At 42.7% G+C, this 22,025-nt stretch overlaps 1 protein-coding gene across 5 annotated transcripts in view; it reads left to right on the top strand.

Annotated features, from left to right (window-relative positions):
• The window catches only part of FRAS1 (Fraser extracellular matrix complex subunit 1), a 360,126-nt gene that overhangs the window by 194,323 nt on the left and 143,778 nt on the right, over window positions 1-22,025 (top strand). For 4 of the 5 annotated variants that reach the window (XM_019556367.1, XM_019556366.1, XM_019556368.1 and 1 more), the window contains exons 15-20: window positions 1,851-1,994; window positions 4,620-4,760; window positions 5,184-5,324; window positions 6,358-6,531; window positions 11,741-11,881; window positions 13,896-14,039. In XM_019556367.1, coding sequence (XP_019411912.1) covers window positions 1,851-1,994; window positions 4,620-4,760; window positions 5,184-5,324; window positions 6,358-6,531; window positions 11,741-11,881; window positions 13,896-14,039 — 885 coding nt within the window. The remainder of the gene's footprint in view (window positions 1-1,850; window positions 1,995-4,619; window positions 4,761-5,183; window positions 5,325-6,357; window positions 6,532-11,740; window positions 11,882-13,895; window positions 14,040-22,025) is intronic. The other variant, XM_019556365.1, reaches the window with a different exon arrangement.

The raw sequence follows: 22,025 nt of genomic DNA, 5'->3' as shown, positions 1-22,025 counted from the left end.
TTTCCCTCTTGTGAATTGTTATTGTCCCCTCCTGAGTGCTGTGTTGCATAGCCTTCATATCATATTTGCAACTACTTTTGCTTCAGAAGTATCTTTCATATATAATTTGAATTTCTGAGTACAAGTGGTGTTAATATAATCTGGAAGATGGTGGTAAAATATCCTTTAAAACCACACTAAGATGTGTGCGTTTTAGGATTGAAAAGACATACTTTTGAAGTGCTCCAAAATCTTGCTCCAATTGGAGCAGCTCAAATTTGGAGTTCTTCAGATCCACGCAAACTTCTAGGCCCTTCCCCTCTGTGTCTTTGGAGTGCTTCAAGGTATCCATGAAGGCATGTAGTGGTGGTATTCTGGAGCTAGGGGTGTCTCTGGAGGTTCCCTAAGGACATCTACATACACAGGAGAGCTCTCTTTAACTGTCCACCCTGCCCCCTTTTCCCCCGTCCTTTTTTTCCATTTTCTTTGAGAGTCATCTTTGAAGTGGTTCAGCTGTTTTCAGGGTCCTTCTTTGGGCATAAACATCTGTACCCTTGCTTTTTGTAGAGTTTCAAAGGCACTTGGTATGCATCAAATATCAAATCTGTTCATGAACTTACTTACAACTGTCAAATGCAGTTCTAACAAGTGGGTTGTAGCTTTGTGAATGCTAGTGTATTCATGGCAAATGCCATGAGGGTCCTGTTTCCCTTCAGAATTCAGAAAAAGACTACAAGCACATACCTGTCTTGTTGTGAAATAATACAGTTAAAAACGCATTTCGAACATATTTGTGCATAATCAGGGGAAAAATCTAATAGCTTAGAGTACTGTAATTCGTGCAGGTTATATGAGTACAGGCAGCACATGATTTAACATGTATCAGCCACATAAATACCATAAAACCTAATCACACCAGGCTGAATTTTCCTGGCAGTTTTACAATTTCATCAAAGTCAATGGCATCCCCCAGCTGTGGCAGAAAATGGAATTTTGCTCTGTATAGCCATTCATTTTACTGCAAAAAAGTATATTAATAGGTTGCTTTATTCTATTTTACTGTATGTTTCCATATAAATGTAAACAAGGGAGATGTATGTATCCGTGGCCTGTATGGCACAATATTGTATCATTCAGGAGCATCCACAATAGCACTACGTGCTAGCCTTACTGCAGAGTTTGCCCAGAGATAGATATAGCTAACGTCTCAGTTTAGTAGGGCCGTGTCCCTTCTATGTTTTGGCCATATAAGGGAAAAATATTCTGGCTGCACACAGTATGCTTCACATGAGAACTGGCCAGAAAGAGACAGCTTCCACCTGTCCCCAGGAATTGCTTATTCCCTGCTGAAATTCATTGGAAATGGAGTTCGGCTATTCATATTCCAGTGTCCTTTTGCCATCTGCCTCTGGGATGAATTGCCTGGACTCTGGTCCTGCAGTTCAGGTCCATGAGAATAGATCTTTATGTACTTTAAAAGTCCCATTGCTGTCAGTGAGTGCCTACATGAGTCCAGGAGTCTATTGGCACAGATCCGAATGCAGGATGGAGGTAGAGCACAGCACCATGATCCTGGTCAGTGCTACTCAGATACCAGCATTGACAGTGTTTAAAGCTGCTCCTCTGAAGGTCTCATCGCAGCTGTGGGAGCTGTTCTGATTTATACTTACCAGTCATTCTGCAGGAGCAAATTGCACCCACCAAAGGGTGATTTGACCAGTTGCAGCACAGCCAGGATTTTTGGAAGCAAGTAATACCAATGTCTTTTTAGGAATAAAAGTATAAATCAGTGAATTCCCACCTAAATCATTTTTTTAGAAGTCAGTTGTGATTTGGGTTGTTTATTAACCTCTTAGCCCTTTCCCCTACAGCTTGTCATGAAACCTGTTCCACTTGCTGGGGGGCTGCTGAGAACAACTGCTTGGCCTGCAAAGACCACTCTCATGTATTAAAAGCAGGGGTCTGTGTGACCAGCTGTGGCCAGGGGTTCTACATCAGGAATGGAATCTGCAGTGGTAAACCTCCACTTTTTGTTTTCTCCTACAAGAATTTTGCATGTGCATTTCTAACAAAAATCTGTTCCGTTCAGCCAGGCAGCAAACATGGTGCCATACGTATCTTAAAATGCCAGGCATGCCCTCTTGCATGAATATTGGGTGATAAAATGCTGCCATTTGGTTTATAAGGTTACTTGTTAATTTAAATTTTTCAGATGTTGAAAGGTTTAAGCAGAACAGCATGAAAGCAAAAACAAGATGATTCTTAGAGCTTGACAAATCCACTTGTTTGTGGAAAGAGATGCCCTTTGCCAGCAGGTTGCTTGAAGTTATGAATTTATCCAGTGCCTTAATGATGAATGCCTACAGGGCAAGTAGGACTTGGGGAGTGGGGAGACCCATTAAAGAGAAGGGAAGAGGGGGAAGTAACTCGAGTAAATCCAGGTGGATCCTGAGAATAAAAAACAGGCTAGCTTAAGGAATTGCCAGAAGATTGGACTAGATCAGAGGGCCAAGGTTTTTGGCAGGTGGGCCACAATTAACCTCACACCCTCCCTAAGTGTCACTTCAATCCCCTTCCCTGATCTGCTGCTCTAGTTTCTGCTCCCTGTCCTATGTTCCCTGCCAGATCTGCTGCTGTCCATGCCATTTGTAGCATACATGCTTCATGTAGGCCACCCCTGGACAAGACCATGGTCTGGGTTGTCCAGAATCATGTCTCCCAAAGTAGGCAGCAGTAGCTGCTTCAGCAGAAGGTGCAGTTAATTTTGCAGTAGGCACATGTAGGATAATGTGCCCTTGCATAGGTCTCATCTCAACTGCTGGTAGTTAAAGACTGACTTAAACTCTGATGCCAAGTAAAATTAATTGCCAATGTTTCTGCCCTTTCTAAATGGAATTGCACTTTGACCATGTTCTTCTGTTACCTGGTGAATGTTTATAGTGAAATTTTGTTTGTATGAAGTTCACAGAAAGTTAATCTTGCACTGGTACCTTACACTTGTTTTTAAACATGGAAATTGTAATTGATTTAGATTCCCCCCATTTTCAAAAGTAATGGGTGATGCTTTTGAAAGCTTGAGTTTGTGGGTGGTCTGCTTCAGGCATCTCCTAGTTTTCTCAGGTTCCCAACATTGACAGTTTGCATTTGGGAGCTGTAGTTTCTCAACATCTCAGAGTATCAGATGTTGGCTATCCTGAACTGAGCATCTAAAATTAATGTTTTTTGGTGGACATAGAAGCCATTTTTGAAGGGAATTCATTCAGCTGCAGAACAGAAAAAGTTGGGTGAAGTTTTAGCTCCATGGAAGCTTTGCCTTTGACTTCAACTGGGCCAGCATTTCCTGCTGTACCTTTCAGGTGATCACTTGCACAGCTCCAAGGCTGAATAGCAGAGTGAATGTTTGCAACATGAACTGGTCACTTTTTTTCTCAGTTTTGACTTTTTGTTGAAAATTTTTCTTCAAACTTTGATTAAAAAAATACAGGATAATATTAATAGGATGCTTGCAATTTCTCTACCCACTCATTTTTCAACATGTGAGAAATCCATAGGCTGGTGCTCGCATTTATCAGGTAATTTCCATTTATGAAAAAAATTGTACAATTGTTGCCTGTTCATGGACAAGTAGTGAACAGTATAATGTTCTAAAACTGCAAAGGTTTTTTTTCTCTGCTGTTGCATTCATAGCAGGGGAAAGAATGTATACACACTCCTTTCCCCTCTGAGGCTCAGTGGAATAAAACTTTATATTTAAAAAGAAATTTTAACATGTTGTCTGCATAAGAGACTGGCACCCCCATGATTTGGTCCTGGCATTATAACTCTTTAAAGTGGTGTTTGGTTTTAGTGCAGAATGGTCCTTAATTTGGCAACATGCTAAAGTGAGCCGCAGTGGTGCAAACTCATATATATTATGACTCTACATTGTATTAATGAAGTTACACAGCTGAAAATGTCCTTAACAGCACTTATGTGTGAGAAGAGAACCTTTTAATGGGAACTGACTGCAGACCAGTACTGTGCTGAGGAAAACCTGAAATGCTAGCTGTAAGAAAGCTGTGAACTCCCCCACCCTCATTCATCTCTGTAGAGGATTAGTGCTCAAGCATCTTTCTGGTGGAAAATGACAAATTGTTAACCATGTTTTACAATGTATCCAGGCAGGGGAGTGGTGGGATGTGACCCTATTTCTTCAAGTGCACAATTATACTGAGAATGGGAGGCCTCTAGGATTTGCAAAAAACCTCCTCTCACTGAGTGTTTTCTGATAATCTTTCCTTGTTGCAGTAACATCAGTGCAGCTCTGACTGTGATAGCACTAGTGGGAGGTAGCTGGGGTAAACCAGCTGCTGATGTTTCTCCTGCTATGTCACACTGAATCCCAGAAGTTATTTAGGTCAATTCGGGATCTGTCCTATCTTCATTTATACATGTATTTCCACAAATGTTGCGAGGCAGACAGTGAAAAGAAAACTGATGATGCATAGGTTTGATAAACTTACACATGGAAGTGTCTTTGTAATGAGGAAGGAATTGGGCATGGTTATATTATATTTGTTTCTAAGTGTGCATGGAGATCAGTGGCCTTGCTGTTTTTTTCCTGGTGAGTTCATTACATTAACAACTCTCCCTTTGGGCAGCTTGTGACCAGTCCTGTGAAACATGTTATTCAGACCGACTGAGTTGTTTAACGTGCGCTTCAGATAGGGTGCTCCACAGTGAGAAATGCATGTCAGAGTGCCCGGCTGGATACTACGCAGGCAGCACCCAGAGATGCAGAGGTATGACCTTCCTGACCTTTCTGATGCCCTTCAGGGCTCAGTTCAGAGCACAACATCTTTTCTCTGGGTATTTGTAAATGGGAGGGGAATTGTAAAGGGTGCAGAATTGTTTGAGAGGGCAGGAGATTCGAGTTTTTACGTTAGTTGGTTCACTAGTGATGGATTATATTCAGTGATCTCAATTGTAAAGCATTTTGAGATCTATGGATGAAAAGGACTGTATTAGAGAGAATTATTATTATTATTATTATTATTTTACAAATTCTTATTTGTCATTATTTTAACATCTGGTGGAATATTATGGATGAGCACCAATTGAGGAGTGACTGTTGTCTGCCTGATACAGAAACCAACAGTACCCACTGCAAGCAGAATATTACCTACAGATGTATTACAGTACTTTACTCTTTGTTCCTCCTCCAGCTTGCCATGAGTCATGTTCCACCTGCACCGGACCACTGGCCACTCACTGTACTTCCTGTCCCTTTTCCCTGGCATTACGCCAGGGCCAGTGTTTGTCTTCCTGTGGAGAGGGCTTTTATCATGACCATAATGTCTGCAAAGGTAAACTAGATCTTTTGAAAAAGAGCCTGGGTTGGTTGTAAGTTGGCTTTGCTCCATTGGCTTCAACACAGCTATGCTGACTTATACCCACTGAGCTTTGGGACTCTTATCTTATGCTGAAATGAGCTGAGGGATGTGAAACTCCTGCTTTTTGCTTTGTAATTTATTCCAGAATGAGAAAACACAGATTTTCTCAACTACTTTGTAAGGGTTTTTTCCCCTTCAGGATTTGGTTCTGCTGGAGATTTTTTTTTCTCTACACAGTGTGAATAAGCTTACATTCAGAGGGCTTCCCACAATTTCTCTGATGACTAAAAATGTTCATGACTTTTACATTCATGTTCACTCATATGGTAGATTTGCTCAGACCAAAGGCATATTGAAGCAAGGGAAAGCATAAATTCAGAAGACATTTTGCTCTTCCCATAAACCTTTCAAAGACATTTTTCTCAGCTTCCCCCAAATAGGCAGTGTTTGTTTATGCAGGTCTGTAAGTAATAGACATGTTGAAGTGCCTGAAAGGCTGAACAGCAGTATTCTCTGTGCAATTTTGAAGAATGTATTTATTTATTTTTTTTAATTGTGAACAGATGTCAAACTTTTGCAACTGTAAATCATCGTTTTGCTTAATAAAATTAAGCATTCTCTTAGGCACTAGTAAAACTTCCAGGGTAAGGGCAAGAGCTTCACTTGGTTAATCATTTAAAAGTACAGGCTGGAATTTACAGAGGGTAGACATTTGTCTAACTTTGTTCCCTCTAAGATTGGTGGTAAAACTCTCATTGACTTCAGTGGGAGCAGGATTCGTACAACACTGAGGGTTTTGGAGACACCCTACCTATGCTGAATGCTTTGAAGCATATCTTGAAGGGGACAATTCAGCATTGACAGGTCCATGAGAAAGATGATATACAACCCATTTTCTTCTATCTCTCATTTTTATGAAAGGAGCCTTTTGTTTACATGGGGACTATGCTGTCAGTTTAAGGCTGGTGCTCTAATCTATGTCTCATGTTCTTCTGCTCATGTGCAGGTTGCCACCCATCCTGTCATGCTTGCATTGGCCCAGAGAGCTTCCACTGCACACGGTGCAGGGAGCCAGAGGAGGCACTGCAGCTGGAACAGCACCTTGGGGGAGCCCCGCATGGTGTCTGCCTCCCTCAGTGTAACGCTCATTTCTACCTTGACATTGCTGGAGTGTGCAGACGTGAGTAAATGAGTCACCCAGATGATACTTAAGTGCTTATGTAAAAGCCTGTGTCAGCTTTTAAATACTTGGGATGGCTGGTACCATGCACAGCTGGAATGTGCATGGTTTTTTCATGCTACAAACTACCACATCTCTCTGGTGGCATAAAGGGAAAATGGCCTGAAGTATGTAATGTTTTACAACCTAAGTGCAAACATCTAAGGATGATCCTGAACACTCTCTCAAAAGGGGAGTGAGAACCCATATAATTAAAAAAATGTGTAAGGCTCCAAAAAATCTAGTTTTTATGGCCCATTGTGCAGATCTGCACTAAGGGGTGGATTCTGCTTTATTGAAGTCAATGGTGGGAATTTCACCCCGGGATATAATTGGAACAGGAGACAGATGATGGATGGCTGTCCAGCTTGCCTCTGGGAGAGTTTGTGGCTTTATTACAGCAATGACTTAACAATTTCAGATGCACACCTTTCAGCCATGGTAATACTAATACTTTTCAGTCTCCTGAAGCATCTTTCCACTCCAAACAGGAAACGTGTTATTGTAGGATAGAGTTAGCCAGAGAGACTGATCTGGTGCAGTTGGAATACATGCTGAGAAAAGACTCTTGTAGGCTGCAATTATGGCTCGTGCACCCAGTCTATAGATCCAATGGCTGCTTGAAGTTTTGCACAGCTGGTCTGTGCATAGGAATGACAAGTCTTTCACAGAGAGAGCCGATTGGGCAGGTTCATAGGTGAGCATAGGGGTCTTGAACCAATTCAGTCCACCCCAAGTCTGAAAAGAGATGATACTTTTGCAAATGGTACATCTGAAGAACAAGTCTCAGGAATCCCTGAACACAGTGATCATTCTCATCAGCCAGATATACTGCAACAAAAAGGATTCTACTAAGCTTCTTTCTTTTTTTCACTTTAGAAATGACTAACATTTCATATGAATCTGATAAATATTGCATTTAGCATATTAGTTTTGGATAATTTTGGAGGTGCCTGTGTAAATTTCATTCTTGACTGAGAGAAGTTCATAAAAGAGGAAACACACATTGTTTTGCAGAATGGTTTTGTGCTAACAATGAGGCATGCAGGCTGTAACAGGTGTAATGCTCTTCCTTGACTCTTAAAGACATCAGTGCGATGTATGTCTCCATGCTGTGCTCAGCTGAACAAATTCCAGTCCAAAGGAATTTGTGTCTATGTAGATTTAAGAAATCAGAGCAAGTGAAGACGATGTGCCTCTGTCTTAAGTATTTTCTGTGCCAGCCTTAAACACATAATTCAACTGCTTCTGAAAATACCTGTTACAAGAATGTATTCTTTTATGTTTGCCAAGTAAAACAGCCATCATTGTTCTCAGTGAGACTACAGTAAAGTGCATGGAGAAAAATAACTATGGCTTGTATCTTTCTGGATTAATATAATTATATCAGGGCAGATATTCAACTTGTACAACTTATCACAACTTTGTCAGAGGTATCAAACTCATCCAATATTAGGCCAGATGAGTGGCATGGGGATAGTCCACAGGCCATGTCAGGCCCACAGATTGGCCTCATATGCCAGAGCCATCATGCAAAGACAGTCCTTTGCAGGTGCTGAAAGCAGCTCACTCCCCAGATTGGCCCTGTGTGCCACATACAGCATGCACCACCCCCAGCTCTGCAGTGAATGGAGCCTGTTAAGAGTATGTGGTGTATATGGTGCCGGCACTGGACTGGGAGGGGCATGCTGGCTCTGGGCTGTGGAGCTGGTCTGCAGGCCTGATCCTAACTGGCCCCTGTATGCAGGGCCTTTCCAGAATGGGTGCTGCATGCAGTGCATGCCCTGAACCATTTTTGCATACTGTGTACAGTATGTATGCCAGGTCCAGCTCTGTGTGCTGTGTGCAGCATATACCAACCCAGCCCCATGTGGGGCCAGGGCCAGCATATGCTGCATGTGGGACTGATCCATGACCTCCAGACAGCGCTGCAGGCCAGATGATAGAGCTTTGTGGACCTTCTTTGACACCCCTGGTTTAAGTTAATGGCAGCATAGCAATTAACATCAGCTGAGACTCTATCCCAGAGTCCATTTGCTGTCAGAGTCTATCTGATAGCATTTACTGGATGATTCTGCAACTCTTGGGTCATGTCCACACTGACCTGGCACTACTGTGAGGCATGTTCCACCCATGCACTCCTGCTCTGCATATGCCAAAGCACAAAATGAGGCAGTGTAACCACTTTTGGGTGAGAACTATATGTGTGCCCCTGTTATGGTCCTGGGTATGACCATAAACTGCATCTGACTGGAGAGCCTAGTGACAATGTGGTGGGGCTGCTCGTGGTCAGGTAGCTCCTGTAAAATACCACAGTTTTGCAATGTCCAGAGTAAGACAAGTATAGAGCACCTCAAAACTCTAGCCCCCACTGCCTTGTGGGTACTACTTAGTTGGAGAAAGGATAAGGGACATCACCCTGACAGAAATGCACCCTTGCTAAGGCATTAGGCAGTCAGCAGCAGGTCTTATCTATTGCTCTCCAGCAGAAGCTACAACCGTTGAGATACTGAATGTCTGGATTGATCTAGCCTTTGGATTTTGTCTCAGTGGTCTAACGTGGGGATGGTGGGTCTTGGGCAGCCTCCATTCCTCTATATTCTTGTCTAGGCACACATGTCAAAGATCTTGGTTACTAGACCTCTTACACGTACACCATGATCCAGAGGATTGAAAGTTGCTTACTGTATGTTTGCCCCTGAACGTTTATGGAACAGAGAGCCTAAGAGAGCTTCTGGGCATGCCCTTGGGACTACCCAGAGGCAGATGCATTGCCTCATTGTGGAGAGATGGTACATGTAGAGTGGGGATAAGTTAGTGCAGCTTGCCTCAGGGTGGTGCTCTGGGTGTGGCATGGGGGCAGTGTAGACAAGGCCTTATAAAACAGTTGTGCCTTTGCCTAAGTAAAAGCAACTCCATGGAAAATGAAAGAGGGAGCTAAACTACTGTGTTCAGATACACAAGCTATAAATAGGGTGACCATATGGGAGAATGGGAAATTCCGGACACTCCCTGCTACCCTCCTCTCTCCCAAGTTAGTGGCGCTGCTGCAGGCAGAGGCAGGGGTGAAGTGGTGTGGTGCACTGGCAGCAGAGGTGCCTGTCTGGCACACCATGCTGCTCCATATCATTCTGCCCCCCCATCAGACTGCACCCTGTGTCCCTACATTTCTGGGATGCTTATTTTTATTTTTAACGGCCCTCCAGGGACTGGCCTTTGAAATGTGGGAGTGTCCCAGCTAAATCAGAGTGTATGGTCACTCTGCCTATAAAGAACCAGCACAAATATAAGTGAGCAGAGATGAGTAACACTGCTAAACTGGGTTGGGCAAGAATGCTAATGCATTCCTGTAGGTTGTTAGCATTGATATGCAGAAACACCATTAGAGCTGGGGTTACCAAATGGTGGGCCGTGGGCTGTGGGCCATGATTAGAGACCTGTGGATCATACAGACATTCTGTGTCTTGAATAGGTTTTTAGTCAATGTTTGATTCATAAAGTGCATAATGGCTCCAGGCAAAAGTTGGGAGTTGAAGATGCTCTATTGGGTTAAAAAGTTTGGGGACTGCTGCATTTGAGGAAAGCTGTAAAGAGTTAAAATGGCAACCTTTCCCTCTAAAAAATAGTTTTCAAACATTTGCAAATGCTCCAACCAACAAATGCAAATGTACAATAGGCATGGTACATAAATGCCTGTAAATATGGACCATTTCAACATCCCATGGGGTGAAAAGTTTTCCTTAACAGCCTTAGTCTTCTGTAGACATCTGATCTTTTTTTTCACTCTTGCAATTTTTTTTGAGACCAGTGGACTCGATCCATTCTAGATTTCAGTAGCATTGGCTGTGCATTGGCCTAGCATTGTGGCCAGGTGGAAGATAGAACTGCACAAACCGGGAGGGCTCCTGAGCTCTGTTCCTAGACCTGCTGAGTGACCGTGGGCAAATTGCTTCCCCTCTCAGTGCTCGTTTTCCCTCTGATATTTAGTCCATCTGTTTTAGGTACACTCTAGGCTCTTTGGGTGCCTGTAGACATCTCTGACGCAGTGCATTGGAGCAGACTTGATTAATCCAATTGTATCCAATTCTGGGCTCCAAAATTCAGAAAGAATGTGGAGAAGCATGAAAGAGTCCAGAGGAGAGCCACGTGCCTGATCAGAGGACAAGAAAGCAGACCCTGTGAGGAGAGGCTGAGAGCCATGGGACTGTTCAGCCTGGAAAAGCGCAGGCTCAGGGGTGACTTGGTGGCAGCCTATAAGTACATAAGGGTTGTGCATCAGGAACTGGGAGAGCCTGTTCGTCAGGGCATCCCAAGAGAAGACAAAGTCTAACGGTCACAAACTCCTGGGAGACTGTTTTAGACTGGACATAAGGAAAAACTTCTTTACTGTCCGATTCCTCAGGGCCTGGAATAGACTCCCTCCAGAGGTGATGCAAGCACCTAGTTTGGATACTTTCAAAAATACTTGGATGCCTTTGATCATTGATCCCAACAATGATCTTGTTGGGATCATTTGACCCCAGCTGACTTCCTGCCCTTTGGGCAGGGGGCTGGGCTTGATGATCTTGCAAGGTCCTTTCCAGCCCTAATGTCTGTGAAGTCGGTCTGCTGGAGCTTGCTAATTAGCACGCTCCAGCAGCCTCAGTGTCTTATGTATTCAGTGTCCCCGTGCTTCAAAATGGCAGTGGGGACACTTTAACTAAAGCCTGTCAAACCCCACCCCCAGAGCACACGTAAAGGTGCCCTTCGTGACTGTACTTACTATATGTTATATACTGCCTACTATGATACAGCCTTATCTCAGCCAGGGCTCATCTCAGGCAAGGCTGCTGTGATACAGCTTTGTAATAATCTGGCAAAACACTACAGTATACATCTAGGCTTCCCATTTCAAGTATGCATGGTTCCTCTACACGGAGAGAAATGGGGGAAAGGTTGATGAAATGCAGTTACCCCTGTTGCTCTTTGCCTTTGAGGCATGTGTTAATACCACCTTTGTACATTTTCCTATACCGCTGCCTTTTGCTGGCAGAGATTTCTGCAAAGTATACACCTACTTGTTGCCTAAGAGGAAAAGGCAAGCTGGTAAGTGTAATTGTCTCTGTCCAGAAGCAAACACAAGTGGGAAACCTATTGCCTTTCTTTTTGTTTTGTTTTTTCTCTCCTGCAGAGTGCCATGCCTCATGTTCAGCCTGCATAGGCAGCGCTCCCCAGAACTGCACAGCCTGTGCATCTCCCCAGGTTCTTCATGATGGCATTTGCCTCCCTGCATGCCCAGAAGCACTGTACAGTCAAGAAGGTCATTGCTATGGTAAGTGCACAGCACAGCACCTACTGCTACAACTTCTTACTCAAACTTTTTGTAGCTCCATTATAAACACTGTTAGAAAAGTTGCTGGATTACATGAGGTTATTTAGCGTTATTAGTAAAGAAGAGTATGGTTCAGTTTCAGCAAATAGAATACCTTACTAGTGGGGGAGAAAGGCTTACATGTTAAATCAGAAATTGTAATCAGCTTTGCTTGACTGGACTGGTTCATTGCAATAGACTCAGATGGTGGCCTCAGCTACCACTGAGGGAGGAGAGTACTTTATTATGCTTCAGAAGGCTTAAGTAAGACTCCGTGTTCAGAAGGTCTGATTTTATTAATGCATCATAGCCCAAAGGCTAGAGAAATATATTGTCAAAGTGAATTAGATTTATTTTAATCCACAGTTTACTACAGTGCTGGGTTTATAAAAAAGGTAGTTATGCAAAAGTATGAGAATGCTCATCACTGACATAGCTATAATAATCCAACTAGGGAAGAAGTACTACATTTCTCATGTGTGCATTATTATGAATTCTAAGCCTCTTCGGCCAATAAGATTCCAGCTTTTCATTCAAGCTTAATCTAATATAAGCAGATAATTAGAATTGTTTATTCTGCAACTGACTGGCACAATTCATTCCCACGTGCCCCTTAGACTGGAATCCTGGCTTTTGGAGCAATCATTCTTTATTAACCACTGGAGGGGACAAGTTTGAAATGTGATCTGTCCTTCAGAAGTCACCTGAAGTTTATGTGGTTTGTGTCAGATTTCAGCCATCATTTTTTTTGGTGGTAGAAAAACTTAACACAAACTGTATTATTTTCTTTCATGAACTGTTTCTTTTTTTGCAGCGGGATTCTCATTTGCAGACAGTAACCTCTTCTGAGGTGCCTGGTTCTGTTTATTCAGTTCTAAGCAAGAAAGACTCCATACATATATTTATTGGTCAGATGATGACAAAATGATTTTAGTGTTTGATACTGCTGTCTAAGAAATGGGGGTTGGCTCTGTGTTGTATTACAATCCATTGATTTTGTGCTAATATAGATGAATTAATGGCAAAACCTTAATATAAGAAACATGACCTCACCTCACAACTTTGACAAGATATATCATAAATGATACTTTGGGCATTGGTAAGCAGGAGGTATATTTTCCAGATAAATGTGTTAGTGCACATGCTTCATTCTATTTTTACTGAATATGAAATAATTATGAGTGTCATTTTTAAGAGGCTAAGATTCTGATAAGAAGTAACATTTCAGAACTAGATGTGCTAGGAGATTCCAAGCTTCCTATAAAGAGTTAGCAATTGTTTCTAGCCTTGGGAAGTTCTGAGATGCCAGACTTTGAAGTTGTGTAATTTTATTCAGAGAAAAAAATGTAGAGGTTTTTGTACATCTTTAGGTATAGTATTTGTATCTCCCTTGGGTCTGTACATAGTAATAAGGCATATGGCTTTATTGGTAAATGGATACAGAAAACAGTCCCAGTAAAATATTTTAGCAGACTTTTTCTAGTATTTTTTGTGTCATATGCACAATAAATCATGATGGAATTTCAGTTTTATTGGCACAAGTTTGGGGGAAGACATCTGCATAAATCGCTCTTGACTTCTCTGCTTCTGAGTTATGTGGCCACCCCAACTCATGCCAGTAAAACTTTATTCCATGTCATTTTTATGTATCTTTCATCTCTTCCTCTCAACCTGGGCATATGTGTGTGTATGTCCCACTCACATGCTGGGAGGAGCAGAGAAAGATCTCTATATTTTATATGGTTCTAGACCTTGATTTATGAAGAGGACAGGCAAAAAGGTCTGAATTTTCCACTAGCTTGCATCTTGTTTAATCAAAAGGGATGCACAAAATCCTTCTAAACCAGAACGTTCTGGTAATGTACATTTTACACAGGTACCGGGCTACAGAAAGTCAGACCTCTGACTATTTGGAGAGGGTTTTTGTGCTTAGGTTCAGTAATTGCCTAATAGTGAATGTTGTCTTCTCCTCCAGCCTGCCATCCATCCTGCAGGAAGTGCAGTGGTCCGTCAGACTTTGACTGCATTGCCTGCCATCCCCACATAGCTCTGGCTGATGGAAAGTGCAGAACTAGCTGCAAGGAGGAACAGTACCTCAACCTGGTCGGATACTGTGTGGGTAAGTGAGAAGAGGTCATTTCAAAGGTTACATAGGCACTCAATAGGGCTATGAGAAGCTTTGGTCACCAAGTCAATTCGGAGGAGATTTGGCCCGATTCAGAGGCTAAATCTCCAAATCTGAATTGAATTGGTAGACCCATTAAAAGATCCGAATCAAATCTGAAACCTCTGAATTGATTTGGAGAGATTCAGATTGGCTGGGGAGAGAAAGGCACAACCAGGTGACTGCAGGTTCTCCCGTGGCTCCTCTGGCTGTGTCTGCCTCTCCCTGGCTGCCCTGCCCAGCCCTAGCCCCGTCTGGGCCCAGCCTCCCAACACTTATAAAAAAAAAAAAAAGGAAAAAAAGCCCACACTCACAGGCTGCAGCAGCAGGGATCAGGGCTTCTGACGCCCCTTTGTGCAGCGTGGAGCAGCAGGGGGCAGGAGGGATTGCCTCCCCTGGCAGCCATACAGCAGCTGCCCCATGACATGGGTGCAGTGTGGCTCAGCAGGGTGCTGTGCGCTGTCCAGAAGCTGAAGCTGCTGGGGCTGAGTGGTGCCAGACACTGGGTGACTGCTGGAGCCACCCCAGCTCCCAGACAGTGCTGCATCCGTGTGATGTGACAGCTGCTGTGTGGATGCCAAGCTGGAGGGGGAAGGTGATCCCCGTTGCCCCCTGCTTCCCTGTTCTGCGCGGAGAGGCTCTGCCACGAGCCCTCAGAGGTCCTGATCTCTGCTTTGAGAGCCAGTGAGTGCAAGGCTTTTTTTTTTTTAAAGTGCTGGGAGGCTGGAGGCAGGTGGGGGATGGGACCAGGCAGGGCAGCCATGGGGGCTTCTCTGGTGGCTCTTCCAGCTGTGCCTGCCTCTGCCTCAAATTAGCACTGAATCTCCAATTTTGAGTCTGCTGAATTGAATGGAGACAGTGATTTGAATCACTGTCCTCCGATCCAGCCGAATCCGAATCGAATACTTCTTGTTCACACAGGCCTAGCTCTCAGTCATTATTCAGTGATAGCCAAATATTTTAACTGACAACTTGCACTGAAAGGGTGTCAAAATAATTGTTGATTATAACAACAGCACTATTACTGCATCCAACAACACCGCAGTGCACAGACTGAACAGCAGGATCACTTCTCATGCGTTGTTGTGGGAGCTCCACACCTATTGTATCCACCTTCATTAAAGCTGTGGGAGGACCACTATAGTTTAGGTTCATCCCTTCAACTGCTGATTGAGGTAAACCCATAAGGGCAAGAGATCATTGACAGTGATGACTGCTAAAAACAAGGAAAGGGGACTCCTAGTGCTAATTGTTGGAGACCAGGAATAAGGGATTTGGTCCTTCAGGATTTATTGATGCTTGTTTTAAAGAAGACTTAGGGGTCAAGCCTGTGAGGCAGTATTTTGCAATATTATGAGAAACAGTAGAGAGTTCGCACAATTATATCATAACAATAAGCTCCTATTTAGCAGTTGCTGCCAAAAGAAAGCTTATACTCCCACTCTCTCTATTAAGTGATTGCAGAACCTCTTACAATGGTAGCATGCCATGGAAGTAATGCATGATGGACAGGCCACTGAAGCGGCCAGACAAGTAAACCAGCTGTAGTTCTGAGCTGAGCTGTGGAATAGAGTGGCCTGTAGGCGCAATCAGCTGTCTGGGGCCTGCAGCCTTCCTAAGGGAGTAGTCTGCTCTTTGCTGTAGTCTTGTTTATGCTTTTCTGCCTAGCCTGGTAGAAGTTCTGATAGCACAGCACTGTTGCCAATACTAACTCACCAGAACATGTGTTCATTTACACACTTCTGGCAGCTTCATGGATCTCCATTACAGGCAGCTGTCCTGCCAGACTGCAGAGTGCACCCTGGGAGGTGCCAGCTGCTGAAGGGAACATAGGTGCTGGCAGGAGTATCTCGTTGTGTCCTCTGTTGGCTGGCAGAGGCTGGCAGAGCCCTTCCCGCACTCAGAAAGGGTGGTATAAGACCGTTTTGCTGTTGCAGAGGGGCCTTGGGTATGAATGTAGTCAGCTTTACTGGTAGAACTGGCGTTTGTACACTAGCTTGCTAGTGTAGATGTGTGCTGTGCTTTATTCATCCCCTGCTGTTGCACTGTTTTGGGTTTCCCTCTGGGACAGAAGCAGTCACAGGTAGTTTGATGTCTGAAGTGGCAATATGTGGCAGTGAATAAGGGAAAAATATCCCCTGAGATTTGGGAACAGCCTGGTGGGCCAGCAGCCAGGAAAGCTGCTTACTGCTGCAAATAGCTTCAGAAAGATGAATTAAGAAAGCATTCCATGATTCAGAGAAACAGCTTATTGGGCCTTAAAGGGATATTAGCACAGTTAGGTTTGATGTGTGCATTTCTGAGTGATAATAAAATGTATTCATAGAATTCACACTTCGTGGGTAAAGTATACATGTACTTAAGTTTCTCATCGGACTCCACTAATTGCATTTACCTGTTTAAAAAGAAAAATCACATTTCATCTATCACAGAGACAAGTATAAACATGTCCTGGGAACAATTCCAATCACTTCTGAGCTTTATCACATCCCCTTTTTTAATTTATCAAGGAGAGAGATACAGCTTGTGAGGCTTATGCCAGTACTGAATGGTTCCAAGAGAGATAAAGGAAAGGGAGGTGGGGGGATATGCAGTAGACATAATAGGAATATCCATTCAAGGGCTATCATTCTCAAGTTAATTCTAGCAACTCCCTTTTTTTCCTTTTCTTTTCTTCTTTGTGTAAGACTTGCTTCTTTTATCTCAACAAATAACTTTCTGAGCCTTTTTTCCTTACCTAAGCAGTGTTACTGTTTACTTGTAGCATAGACTATGGCAAAGGAAGGAACATTACAGTGAAAGAAGAGAGAAATGTCTAGCATTTAGCTATATCTAGAGCATTGCAGAATAAAGTTGGATTAGCTATCAGTTTGTGGGCAGAAGGGGACATGAGGCATCATGTTGTTTAGCTGCTGTGTGTGGCAAAATGATTATAGTATGTGACGCATGTGCAGAAGTTTTAGCATTTCAGAATTAAAAGCTACATCTGGTCTCTAAAGCTGCAGAGGATGTAGAATATCTCTTGCTTATACGAGAATATTATTCAGACTTACTGAGCCTAATTCATTACTGTGTTCATTTCACTGGAGTTACACTCAGTAAAAACAGAGTAAGATAATTGGTAAGTCAATTCCCTTGTCCTTGTTTTTGATATGGGTCTTCAATAAATGTATAAGTGTAGCCGGATGCTAAGCTGCCTTTTGTGCTGTTCAGATTTCAGTGATTTAGAAACTCATTCGAATCATTAAGAGCTTATCGAGGCCCTGATCCTACTTAGGGTTTTTTAATTGCGGACCCCCAGGAAACTGGCTAGCAGATCCCCATGTGGGAACATCCCTTTAGGCAGAAAAATCATGTTTACACATCATGTCTCTATCCAGTGTGATCCTTTTCTCCATCCACTTTATTTTCCCATTATTCTTCATTATTCATCGTGTAACAGAGGCATCAGCAGCAGCCATCTCCAGCTGTAAGATTTATTGGAGAGAATTAGCAACATTTTTCACGTGTCAGGATTCATACTGGGAATGGTGTTCTTTGCCTCTGGTGTGCCCATGTGTTGCATTCAACTGATCATTGCTGTGCTGTCTTGTAGAACAGTATATGGGCTTTCATGGCCATGGGTCCTGTATGGTAAGGGGTGCATGCAAGTTTAGTCTCAAAACCAGTGGGGCAAAAAGATGGCCCTCAACAATCCTAAACTTTAGTCATTTCTTAGTGTAAACACATATTTCAAAGCCAGATTCACACTCCCTGAAGATATTGAGCCTCCCTTGTTTTTGGATCAAGCCTTACAAAGAAGGGAGAGAGGTTTTTGATCACAGCACAGCCAGGAGGGATGGCATGTCTTGGTTTTGTTCCTAGATCTGTCCTCAGTATTGCTGTGTGACCTTGGGTGAGTCACTTAGGCCTTGATCCTGAACTGAAGAAGTCAGTGGGAGTATTGCCATGGTCTTCAGTGGCACAAGCTTGAGCATCTCTGTATAATAGGGACAACAATACTTCCCTGTCCAGAGGTTTGTGTGAGGATGAATGCTGATAAAGTGCTTTGAGATCCTTGGATGAAAAGTGATAAGGCAAGAGGATCACTTTTGACTGACTTTAAAAATGTGAGTGGGTGTGAGGGTCTTTGAGGGAAGGAGATTTGTTATCTGAGGAGTCATTTCTCCTTGGGCTGAAGTGGCACGCAATGTTGGAACAAACTACATTCACTGATAGCTCTTCTGGAAACCATGAGACCTGCATCCATGCTGCTGTTGCGTTTCAGTTGCTCTCCCCGTTTAACACTGACTGAAATGTTAAATTTGCCTTTATATATTATTAGATGTCAGTTAAAGAGCAGCTGTTCTATAAAACTAGACATCAGAAACCATTACATTGACATCATAGACAATTTACATCAATATGTACAAGGTCTTTGACTTTGCTTCAAAAGCAGTATTTTTACAATTATACCTCCATCCATCATTATTGCCTGTTAATCCAGTCCCTCCCTAGCCCATCAGACAGAACTGCCTAGCAGCTTAAAGGGAGTGCCAGACATTAAAGAAGCTACATACTATTCTGTGTACACCTGCAGGGGAAAAGCTTTCGTAAAAATATTGGGAGAGCCAGCAGTGAAGTGAAACTGCTAGCTTCTGTCATCTGTTGTTGTTGCATGTGCATTGGAATGATCAACAGAATTTTCACTTTGTTAGTAGGGAAAGAAAGCATTGTGTTTAATGCATAAACACTTCATTTAATGCAAGAAAAAAATGTTCGAATGTTTTGAAACAGCTATGAGTTTCAAACCCTGGTCTAGAGCTCCCACAGCTTCTGTGAAAAAGCTTCCTGGGAAAGTGTAGCCTACCTGGATTTTTATATATATGAACGTTGTACATATGTGAGTGCTTGGATTGTTAGCCAATTCAGTTTCCCATTTTCATAAAGAAATTTGACAGAGTACTTGATTTTCCCCCCAGCTGATGGTAAGAGGGGTGGTCAGCTTCAGAAGGCTTGGGAACCTGATTCAAATACTGTCCTACTGGTGAAATCCTACCCCATCTGCCCTTTCTTGCAACTCATCAAACATTTCTTGAGATTTCCTTGTGTGTCTTCTCCAAGATTCAATAGCATCTCGTGAGGAAATTGCTAGAGCTGTAGTGTCAGACAGTGGATCAATCTGAGAGTTCAGAGACAAGTTTCACTGGGCCCTTTTGTTAATCTAAGAACCTCCCAGAGGTGTTGACAAAGAGAGTGATTGACAGGGTGATCAAGGTCAAGGCACCTCCTTGTCTTGGATATCTCTGTTTCTTCAAGGATGACACCTCTGATGCAGTAACCCCAAACCCACTATTTGAAGTCTCTGCCTTGGTTTTCTCACCAGCACTCTCTAGATCTAAGCAGTCAGCCAGCTGAAATCCCGAGTGGATTTCAGCTTAACCTTGATGGAAACAGAAGGGTCCTCTGAGAAAAAGAAATGTGGCTCAGCCAGAAGATTATCTAACACAAAAGACTTTCTACCTCACTCTTGAAAACGGTGAAATTGCACATTCTCTCTATAAAGAAATATGAGCAGCTCCTTGTTAAGTTAATGGGATTTCTTGTACTCTCAGAGAAATGCTTATAATATCTCAAAGAGCAGGAGACTCTGTGGGCAACAGAGAAGAGAATTTCTGGCATACCTTCACTGAAGTCAATAGCCTACACCTCTAATATCAGTTTATGCCAGCTTGATATCTAAGATAAAGAAAAGAAAATGGTTATTTCTCTACTGCGGTCTGGACTAATCTGTCTCATGCCCACTCATCTAGAATTCCCTCCTCCAGGTGCTTGCAGGATCTCTTGCTCTTTATGATAATGTAAGTGCCTCTATGTAGGAGCCTGCCAAAATGCCATTCACAAGCAGGTGAATGTATTTGTTCATGGGATACAGTCCCTTTCAGCATTTGCAAGAATAAGGTAAAACGTTTCTAGTTTTAGATGCCCATCTGACTAAGCTCTACCGATTTTTCTCTCTGCTTTTATTGTAAATTGCTTTGGGATGTTTGCATGATGACATGTCTGTAAATCACAGAGTATTAAAGTATTGATTTAAAATAATGCCCTGTTGTTATCTGCTTACCCTATTATCTTAATGGATATAATATTAAATATGCACCAGGGAAAAATGTTCTCAAGAGCCCTTAAAAGGGAAGGTATAGTTAAAGAACTTAACTCAAGTGTTTGCTAGCTTAGCTAATGGAAGAGTAAAGAGGGAATAAGGGGTCTGATCTGGTCTCCCTTATGAGTATTGACTCATGCCTCAGGAACAATTCTGGCTTCATGTTAAGTCCATATTCTGTTAGTTCAACAAAGAGAGTGGCCTCCCCTGTAATTATAGAAAGTCAGCAACAGCAGCCAGATGGGAGTTGTTTTCTTTATATTTTAAGTGGAAGACAAATGGAGGGTGGTAGGTTTTACCCATTTTATTGTGCTCCCATCGGTAAGGGTGCTTGTTCACAAGCGTGAAGGCTGCTCCAATGTGCTGTAATTACAGCGTACCAGAGCAGACTCGATTGAGTCTGCTGGAATGTGGTAATTACCGTGCTCCAGCAGCTTCCCATGTCTCATGTATCAGTGTCCCTGTGCTTAAAAATGGCAGCAGGGGCACTTGAACTAAAGCTTGTTTGATGATCTTTAGTTCAAGCGCCCCTGCTGCCATTTTTAATCACAGGGACACTGATACATGAGATGTTATGGCACTTTAATGAGAGAGGCTCTTGGAGCCATTCTAGTTAGTGCCACCCCACCACCCCCAAAGCACATGTAAAGTGCCCTAAGATTTTAAGGGGAACAAGTGGAGAAATAAGATAGTTGGAACATGATGAGGAAAATATAATGTTAGCTAAGTCACTAGTTAATGTAAAAACAGGTCTGTGATTTTCAGAATGATTAATGGAAGGATCCTAGGGCCATCACAGGAGTGCTAGCACCATACTCTGAAGACTATGGATGGGATTCTATGGGAAGACTATGGATGTGGTGTACAACAAAAGCTTAACTCTCTTAAGCAATGATTCTCAACCAAAATGTCACAGCACCCTGGGGTTCTTTGAGACTTAGTAATGTTAGCACTGTTAGGTATGCAAACTTGATTCACAGGATAAACATAGAGATTTCAGATAGGAATGTGTAGTGTTAAAACATCCTGACCTGTTGTGGGCTTTCTCAGTTCTTTGCAACAAAAGAATTGCTCTAGTATTTTTCTGACAAAAAAATGAGTGAAAACAAAGAAGTGGGATTTTCTGAGGCATGCCTCAATCAGAAAAAGTTTGAGAACTGCTGGTCTTTGAGAATCTTAGCCAATATCGCTCCTGCAGCTAATTACTTGGAATCACACCCTGGGCAATGTTTAGTGGTGAGAAAGAGTCTCTAAGTGGATCTTTTATCATGCTGACTTTTGTAGGCCAGTTAGCAATTCTGTTAGCTCCTCAGATAGTTCAGTTCCCACCAAACAAACGTCAGTCTCTGAAAACACAAACAACACAAAATTCTCCATCATCTCCAGACATTAAAAGACCCACTTTCCACTCTTGCATTTTCCTGATACAGCAGCCTCGCTTCTCCTGACAAACTGTTCCCTCACAGCTTCCTTCTTGCTCCTTCTGGGTTTTTAAGCTCCCAGTGGAATACGCTGTCATTGGCATAATGCCCCACATCCTTAACAGGGCTGTCTTTGCCCCTTCTTAAGGGAACAGATCACCCTTTTACAGGGTCAAATAGAAGTAAAAAAACCCCCAAAATGATGTACATACTGATGTAAGGTGGCACTAGGAATATAAAGAAAATATTTAGTCCAAAGGAATTGGTTTCAAACATCTAAATAAACTTTTCCATTACAAAGTCCCTTTTGCTCTTCCTTTTCCCTGTCATTTTTCCCTAGGGTCCTTCAAACTCACCAAAAGCATTTTTTTTTTTTTT

Source organism: Crocodylus porosus, unplaced genomic scaffold (assembly GCF_001723895.1).
Source record: "Crocodylus porosus isolate Cpor-Errol unplaced genomic scaffold, CroPor_comp1, whole genome shotgun sequence".
NCBI lineage: Eukaryota > Metazoa > Chordata > Crocodylia > Crocodylidae > Crocodylus > Crocodylus porosus.
This window is presented reverse-complemented; position numbering and strand designations above follow the sequence as displayed.